At 66.0% G+C, this 8,269-nt stretch overlaps 1 protein-coding gene across 3 annotated transcripts; it reads left to right on the top strand.

Annotated features, from left to right (window-relative positions):
- Window positions 1-2,047: 2,047 nt before the first annotated feature.
- Window positions 2,048-8,210, top strand: SIGIRR (single Ig and TIR domain containing). 3 transcript variants are annotated; one of them, XM_060158050.1, is made up of 10 exons: window positions 2,048-2,271; window positions 3,926-4,088; window positions 4,964-5,162; window positions 5,672-5,805; window positions 5,905-6,045; window positions 6,444-6,587; window positions 6,877-6,979; window positions 7,044-7,194; window positions 7,382-7,571; window positions 7,871-8,210. In XM_060158050.1, exons 2-10 carry the CDS (start codon window positions 4,082-4,084, stop codon window positions 8,032-8,034), a joined length of 1,233 nt encoding a protein of 410 aa, XP_060014033.1. In that variant the 5' UTR covers window positions 2,048-2,271; window positions 3,926-4,081; the 3' UTR covers window positions 8,035-8,210. The 3 variants fall into 3 exon arrangements, with proteins under 3 accessions (XP_060014033.1, XP_060014034.1, XP_060014032.1); XM_060158051.1 differs by having other exon boundaries at window positions 2,838-4,088; XM_060158049.1 differs by having other exon boundaries at window positions 2,048-4,088.
- The last annotated feature ends 59 nt before the right edge of the window (window positions 8,211-8,269 follow it).

Below are 8,269 nucleotides of genomic sequence, written 5' to 3'. Positions count from 1 at the left end.
CCGGCCTTGCGGGGGCGAGGGCCGCTCTTCCCGCTCCGCCCGACTTGGCCCTCGGCCAGGAGAGGGAAGAGGAGCGCCGAGGCGCTGAGGGACCCCGCCTCCGCCCCAAAGTCCGAGCCCAGCCCCGAGGCCTCCCAGAGCGCCGGGGGCGGACGGAGAAACCTGCTGGAGCCGCTGCGCACCTGTGTCCGGGCGGCGCTACAGCCGTCCGCGCACCCCTCCCTTCCGTGCGCGGCCCCGACCTGCCCGTCCCCGCGCCCCCCAAATGTGCGCGCCCTGCCTGGCTCACCCCACCCGGAGGAAGGGGGTACTAACGCCCCTCCGGGAAGGCGGAGCGCGGGTGTGGGGTGTGTGGCGGGCCCGGGGGTGCAGGAGGGGGCCTCTCGGCTCGCGGGGCCACAGCGCTTTGTGCAAGTTCTTTCCTTCGGGACAGACGTCCGGGGATGAAGCACGCGCCAGGCGCAGAGGGGCCGCCGGTCCCAGATGAGGGGGAGTCGCTCAGAGACTGGGGTGCTGAGCAGCAAATCAGACGGCTGGGCGCCTGGGGACAAGGCGCGGGCGCGCGCCCGGCGGCCAGGCCGACGCCGAGGCTCCGGGGAGGCGGAGAGCCAGCGTGAGGCCGGCGGGTGGGAGGGGCTAGGGCTTCCTAGGAACCGCGCGGGTGCAGCCGAGCGCGGTGGGCGGTGCAGGGGGCGGGCTCGGATTCGGAAGGGCTGTTCTCGAGAGTGCCTGAGGCGACGTGGGGTTTTCTGCTCACTTTGTGGAGTGGGCCTGGGGGACAAGGGAGGGTGAGGGTGGGCGTTAGCAAAGGGTGGACGGGCGCCCAGTCGCGGCTGTGAGGTGGTGGTGCGGGTGGGCATGCCGAGAGGCAGGCAGTCTGGCAGGAGCTTTGAGAGGCAGCAAAGCAGGTGGGGACACCAGGGAGAACCTAGCTCTTTGCCTCCTGCCTGGGCTCTCCCGGGCAGGTCACTGACTGCTGGCGGCCACCAGCCTGTCCATCAGGTGCTTACGCTGTTCACTCAGCCTTAGGGCCCACTGGGGCTCCTTGGAGGAGCTGCGGCTCGGTGGGGAAGGCGTGCAGTCAGGACTTCTTCCAGTTCTATTGGACCCTGAGCCCAAGATGCACCATCGTCCAAGGGTCTTGGAGGCCACGGGGGGGGCGGGCGTTGTGCAGGGTGCCTTGGACAGGGTCAGATTAAGGATGTAGGAAAGCTGACGCTGCAGTGAGGATGCTCTGCCCCTGGAGGGTGAGGGCAGGGACAGGGACCACAGGGGACCCTGCCCGATTGCTATGAGCAGCGCCATCAGCCACCAGTGCTGGGCCCTGAGTTCCAGGTCAGTCCGGGATGGTGGTGCAGGGGGGTCTGTTGTGACTCCAGGAGATGTCGGCTCTCCACCACCTGGGCTCAGAGCTGGGAGCCTCGCTGAGGCCTCCTGTTTGCTCCCTTATCTAGAAGAGGGGGCTTAAGGTCCATGTGATACCCCAGCCTCCTTGTAACTGCTCACCATTTGGGGGCTACACCTGGGAGGTGGGCAGGGAGGGGGCCAGAGAGCCCTGTTCAAGGGCCCGTTATTGGTGAGAGTTTCCACAGGAGCCCCACCCATCACCCTGGCAGGTCAGAGGTCAGAGATACATCGGGGCTGCTCACTGGGGCCCGGGGAGCTACGTGGAGACACCCGCCCCCCGCCCCGTCTCCTGGGTGTTGGGACCATAGGGAGTGTCCGGGAAGCAGGCCATACTGCCCAGCTCCTCAGGCGTGTGCAGGACGGCCCTGACTGGGGGTCCGCTGGCCAGGACCCCCACATATCACCGTGGCCCCCAGCCCTTCTGCCACCTTCCCGCTCACCCAGGCCTGGCCTTGGGAAGGGAAGGACGGTGCCGGTGCCGGTGCCCGGGTGGGCTGGGGCGGGCCCTAGAGGAAGGAGCTGCTTGACTCAGAGTTACAGGAAGAGTGGGGCAGGCGGGGCTGGCGGGGAGAACCACCAACTGCCCGCCGGCCCGCCAGCCCGCTGGGGAGGAGGGTGGGTGCCTGGGTGGGGTTTAGGTTGAGGAGAGGATGTGACTGCAAAGCCAGGAAGCTACGGGGAAAGTTCTTATTAAAACGCACAAACAAAAGCCAGGTCCTCGCCGTGCTTGGCGATGCGTCTGGGGCAGCCGTGGTGATTTGGACTGGGCCGGGGGCCCAGCCGAGCAAACAGTTTGCTCCCAAGCACACGTGAATGACCTCCGTGACGGACATCCCCTCCTCAGGAGGAAAGAGCTGGAACCAGGTGACCTCGTGTTCTCGCTGCTCAGCGTGAGCCTGTGTTCTCGTCCTTGGATGCCTTTTCCGGCCTGAGCCCTCTCCTCGAAATCAGGCCCGGCCGAGGGAAGGCCCGCACAGCACGTGGCTTGCGTGTGCACGTGTGTGCGTGGTGCGTGGTGCCAGTGAGAGAGCGAGGGGCGATGGGAGGCTGAGGGTGGCTGTGAGGTGCGGTGTGTGCGGTGTGGGGTGTGCCAGGTGTGTGGACTGCCGGAGTGCCGGAGGCGTGGGGAGTGTGCACGTGCAGGCATGTGTGCGGCGTGCAGGGGGCGGTCGTACAACACAGAGACGATACAGAGGACGGGGGGGTTGCAGCGGAGGGTGTGCAGGGGGACACCTGTCGCCTGGCCATGTGGTTTGGCCTGAATTTCCAGGAGGGTCCGAGGTTGCCTTTCCAGGGGTAGGAGGTCTTCTGAGGTTACAGAGGCCAAGGGGCCACTGTAGGAGTTGCCCTGGGACCCGCTGGGCTGGGGGAGGGGGCGTGAGCCGCCCAGCCTCCCATAGCCCTCAGTGGGCTTGTCCTCCTGCTTCAAGGGCCTTCCCAGGACTGCCCTCCACTCCAAAGGACTTCTGGAAGGACCCTCCGCACCAGCCCCCCGGGAACGAGCCTGCCGCTCCACCGATTTCTGAGGAAATTCCAGCCCAGCCAAACCAGGGGCTTCCAGCTGATCACGGGTCCACATCGGGTCACCCGTGCCGAAGGAATGGGGGGCAGGCTAAGACTCGTCCCTGCAAAGCCTCAGGGGCCCTACGGGTGGGGGGAGGGCCTGAAGGAGCCGGGGCCCTGGTGTGTCCACTTAGCAGGGAGCAGGGGGAGGACTAGGTGCCCAGTAAATACCCGCTGGGCACCAGGGAGGAGGTGCCCAGGGCCCGGCTGCCAAGGAGTCTTCCTCAAAGGCTGTGCCACTGGGGCTTCGTGCCCCGCCGTTCAGCCCAGGTCACTGGAGAGCTTTTTGGGTCAAGAGGCGTGTGGCTGCTGCCAGTCTGGCCGGGAGTGGTCCCAGACCCCGCGGAGGAGAGAAAGGTCACCGTGGGCGGGTGGGGGCTTCCCTTGGACAACTATACGGACAGTGTGGACAAAAGTGTCTGGGTCTGAAGATGACAAATGGGTGGAGGCGCCAGCACAGGACCCAGAAGGAGGGCTGCCCCGTGAGACCAGCCTGACCCCCCGCTCACCCCTCCTGCCTCGACACCTCGGCCCAGTGCAGCCTCAGGTGCAGGGTTCACGCGTGCGTGGTGCACCCAGGACGGCGTCCAGAACAAAACCCCATGGCTGGGAGCGAGGCTCAGTCAGGCAGCCCAGCACTCGAGAACCCCGAGCCCCCCGGAGCCTCGGTACAGGCTGAGTGCGGCTGTACTGCAGCCCCCCTGCCTGTGGGTGGCAGCCCTGTCCCAGGGGACCTGGGAACGAGGCCAACTCCTGGGCTCACGAGGTGTGCTGGGAGTGCTGTCCCACCCTGGGCTGTCACCGCGTCCCTGGGGCAGATGACGTGCAGTCTAGGCTGTGCCTGGTGCTCTGGGGCCTCCACGCGGCAGCTGGGGCAGAGGCAGTGCTTCAGTGGCCAGAGTTACACGTTAACTTATCCTGTTCTTGTTTAACTTGCTTCCGGGGATGGCGGCAGCCTCTGACCCATCCTGGTGCCCTGACTGACTGGCCACAAGGACAGAGAGTGAATCCTGCCCAGCCCTTGAGGGATCAGTCTGCTCGGCCAAGGAGCCCCGGGGAGCCGTGGGTGGCACCAGTGTCCAGCCTGCCTTGAGGAGGCCCCGGCCAGACCATGGCAGGTAGACGGCCAGAGAGGGATGGGCACGGGCTCCACTCCCACCTCCTGCCCCTCAGGCTGGCTCCACGCTGCAGTGTGGCCTGGCCTCTCTGCTTGGCCTCAAGCCAGGGGTACAAAGACCTCTGTTTGCCCCTCCCCTATGGCCCGGGGTCCTGAGCCCATGGTTAGGATGGGCCCACACCGTCTCCTGCCCAAGGCCTCTAGACCAGGCTCGTGGGGGTCAGTAAAGCCCAGGGATACTGGGAGTGGGCGCGGTGGGCGGCCATGGGGGGTGGGCTGCTGGGAGACCACACTACCAAGATGATGGCAGGCTTCTATGACTACCGGCTCCGGCTCATCACCCCAATTAAAAGATCTTGGGGAGGTGAGAAGGCTTGCCTGTAGCCAGGAGTAGAGGGTCCTGGAACCCCCAGCTCCCATACCAGGTGGAAGGTGCTGACGCCCAACCCCTGACTCCCCCAAACCACTGGTGTCCAGCAGAGGGGCCGGGGCCTGGGCATCAGAGCAGTGGGCGACAGGTGCACACAGGAAATGTGTGCTGGCTCACGTCCTGGGTAGACAGGCAGCTAGGCGGGCCCTGCTGAGCTGGAGGGCGGTGCTGGGCCAGCTCAGCCATGACTCCGTGCTAACATCTTCTCTGGGGACGGGCAGCCACATCTGGGGCAGGCAGAACACATACGAACCGGCTGCTGCTGGGGTTAGATGTGCCAAATGCCAGGCCCTGTCCCCCGTGGGACGTGTGGACAGACGTGATGCAGTTACCAAGCAGCACATGCCACTGGCCACCGTGGTTTTCTCCTGGCCCACAGACCATCTGTGGACAGTGGGAGGCTGGCATCGTGGGCACAGCTAACCCACTCGGTCCTCTCTCTGCAGGAGCCTGCGACAGGGCCCCTGACTTCCTCTCCCCATCTGGAAACCAGGTCCTGTGGCCTGCCCTGGGCAGTGTGGTCACTCTGAACTGCACGGCCTCAGTGGTCTCTGGGCCCCACTGCCCCTTGCCCTCGGTCCAGTGGCTGAGAGATGGGCTGCTGCTGGGCAATGGAAGCCACTATGACCTCCATGAGGACTCCTGGTAAGAGATGAGGGTGTCCAGGGTCAGGTGACCACGCTGGATATACCCCGCCCCCCCAGCGGCCTCTCTGACCTACATCCTGGTCTGTAATGACCTGGACATGGGCTGGGGAGTGACTGGCCAGACATGCCACGGGCAGAGTGCCACTCTGGACGCAAGCTAAGAGTCAGCGACTGCAGGGACAGATGGCCCCTCTAGACACTCACCTTGTAGACCACCCAGGGCCATGGGTGCCAGCAGAGCCCTACAGCCTGAATTACTCACTGACCGTCGGGCCAAGCCTAGGATCTGAGGACCCCCAGGGCCCAGACCCAGGATTAGGGTGACTGTCCCAAAAGAGATCCACACCCCCTTCATGTTCTGGCCATTTCTCTTAGCTTATGGCCCAAGGACTGCCCAGGAGGCCCAAATCTGCAGCCTCTCTGGGTGAGTCCCAGACAAGTGGGGCTCTGGGGCATCCGGTGATGCTGTCGAGCCCCAGGTGAGGGGGTGGGGCCTGGTCTCCCCAGGGTCAAGGCCAACTGGTCAGAGGTGCTTGTGTCCAGTGTCCTGGGGATCAACCTGACCAGTACTGAAGACTTCAGGACCTTCACCTGCTCCGTCCAGAACATCAGCTCCTCTTCCTTCACTCTTTGGAGAGCTGGTGAGTGGGGTCCAGTGGGGCAGAAGGTAGGAGGGAGGCCTGGGGAGCCTTTAGGCTTGGAGGGTGCTGGGCTGGCTCAGTCAGTGGCTCTGTCCCCAGGCCTGGCTGGACACGTGGCCGCGGTGCTGGCCTCACTTCTGGTCCTGCTGGTCCTGCTGCTGGCAGCGCTGCTATACGCTAAGTGTCGACTCAATGTACTGCTCTGGTACCAAGACACGTATGGGGAGGTGGAGATGAACGGTGCGTGGGGCGCGGATGCATGGGGAGGCGGAGTCAGCCACGGGGCCTCCCTAGGCTCAGCTCTGGGTGGGGGGGATTGGCTCTGGAGGTGGGGGCGAGGAGGCATCCGTCCCTGGAGGGCACTGGAGAGATCCCAGTCCAGGAAAGGGGGGTGTCTCTGTGCAGCCCAGGAGGGCACAGGGCCGGCAGAAGGGGGCCACGGTAGCCTGGTTCCAGGGCTCCACTCGGAATCCTGTGCTGAGGAGGGGGTCTAAGCGGGGCCCGGGGCCGAGATCTGCTGGATCTGCGTCTGGGGGGCTGGCCTGGACCCTGGGGCACAAGGGGGGAGGTTTAGGGGGCCCCGAGGGTGGCAAGCCTAGGCCTGGAAAGCGGCCGCGCTGACCCGCCGCCGTCCGCAGACGGGAAGCTCTACGACGCCTACGTCTCCTACAGCGACAGCCCCGAGGACCGGAAGTTCGTGAACTTCATCCTGAAGCCGCAGCTGGAGCGGCGTCGGGGTTACAAGCTCTTTCTGGACGACCGCGACCTCCTGCCTCGCGCGGGTACGGCGGCGCCCTGCCCTTTTCCGCTCGGGCCCAGCCCCGATGCGGGGCGCAGGCCCCGCCCCTGTTCCGGCCCAGACACCGCCTTTCCAGGGCCACGCCCCTCAAAGCCCGCCTCCTCCCCGTGCAGGGCCCAGCCCCATCTCTACTTGGGCCCCGCCCCTGTTCCGGCCCAGATCCCGCCTTCCTAGGGCCACGCCCCCTCGGGTCCTCCTCAGGCCCCGGCTAGGGCCCCGCCCCTTCTAGGGCCCCGTCCGCACCGCCCCCGCCGATGCCCGGGTTCCCGCAGAGCCGTCGGCCGACCTCCTAGTGAACCTGAGCCGCTGCCGGCGCCTCGTCGTGGTGTTGTCCGACGCCTTCCTCGGCCGGGCCTGGTGCAGTCACAGCTTCCGGTGGGTCCCGCGCGGGGCTGGGTGGGCCCCAACTGCGCCCCCCCTGACTGTGCCGCCCTCGCAGGGAGGGCCTGTGCCGGCTGCTGGAGCTCACGCGCAGACCCATCTTCATCACTTTCGAGGGCCAGCGGCGCGACCCCGCACACCCTGCGCTCCGCCTGCTGCGCCAGCATCGCCACCTGGTGACCCTGCTGCTCTGGAGGCCCGGTTCCGTGGTGCGGAGGGGCAGGGGGCGGGGAGGGAGGGGGCTTGTGGATGGGAGCCCGTGGGTGGAGGTGCCATGGTCAGCCGCCCAGAGGAGTGGGCTCTTTGGGGCCAAGGAGACCAGCGTCTTTCCGTGTTGGCACCCCCTCACCCCCCCCAATTGTTCACGCTCGCTAACTGCCCCACCTTGGCCTCCAGACACCTTCCTCCGATTTTTGGAAAGAGCTACAGTTGGCATTGCCACGGAAGGTGCAGTACAGAGCGATGGAGGGAGACCCCCAGACCCGGCTGCAGGATGACAAGGACCCCATGCTGATTGTGCGAGGCCGGGTCCCAGAGGGTCGGACCCTGGACCCGGAGCTGGACCCTGACCCTGAGGGGGACTTGGGTATGCCCACCGGCCCCACCCCTGACCCTGAGAAGCTCAGCCTGAGTTGGAGGGGGGCTGCATAAGGTGGAGCCCCAAAAAGGGTCCAGGTGGCAGGGACTGCTCCCTGCAGCCCGTGGATGGGCTTAATTCCCAGCACCTCCCACTGCCTCTTTCCATGAAGGTGGTCGGGCCCGGGGCCTGACTGGGAACCTCCAGGATCTCAAATGCCACCATGCAGGAGGGGCAGCAGGGAGTGACCCTGGCAGAAGGCAGGCTGTGGGCGGCCCAGCCTCAGGCCTGGCGGTACCCCTCCCCAGGTGTACGAGGGCCTGTCTTTGGGGAGCCAGCAGCTCCACCGCATGCAAGTGGGGTCTCGCTTGGAGAGGGCCAAGGCAGTGAAGTGGATGTGTCGGACCTTGGCTCCCGAAACTACAGTGCCCGCACGGACTTCTACTGCCTGGTGTCGGAGGATGACGTGTAGCCCCTGCCCCGTGGAGCAGCAGGTTCACCAGGGACAGCTGGGGCAGGGCTGGGGTGGGTTTTTTTCCCACTCAGCAGGACCACGAGCCCTGTCTACCTGCAGCCTGGGGACCTCGGGGAAGGAGAGTGGGCCCAGCGACCCTCCTTGTGCCAGAAATAAAGTCCTTTGGAATCCTGCCCAGGTCTCGGCCTCTCCTCCCCTGGGGCAGGAAGGGGGTGTGCAGTGTTCTGAGCAG

Source organism: Lagenorhynchus albirostris, chromosome 9, assembly GCF_949774975.1.
Source record: "Lagenorhynchus albirostris chromosome 9, mLagAlb1.1, whole genome shotgun sequence".
NCBI classification, from domain to species: Eukaryota; Metazoa; Chordata; class Mammalia; order Artiodactyla; family Delphinidae; genus Lagenorhynchus; species Lagenorhynchus albirostris.
Note: the sequence above shows the minus strand (reverse complement) of the source record. Positions and strands in the feature narration are given on the sequence as shown.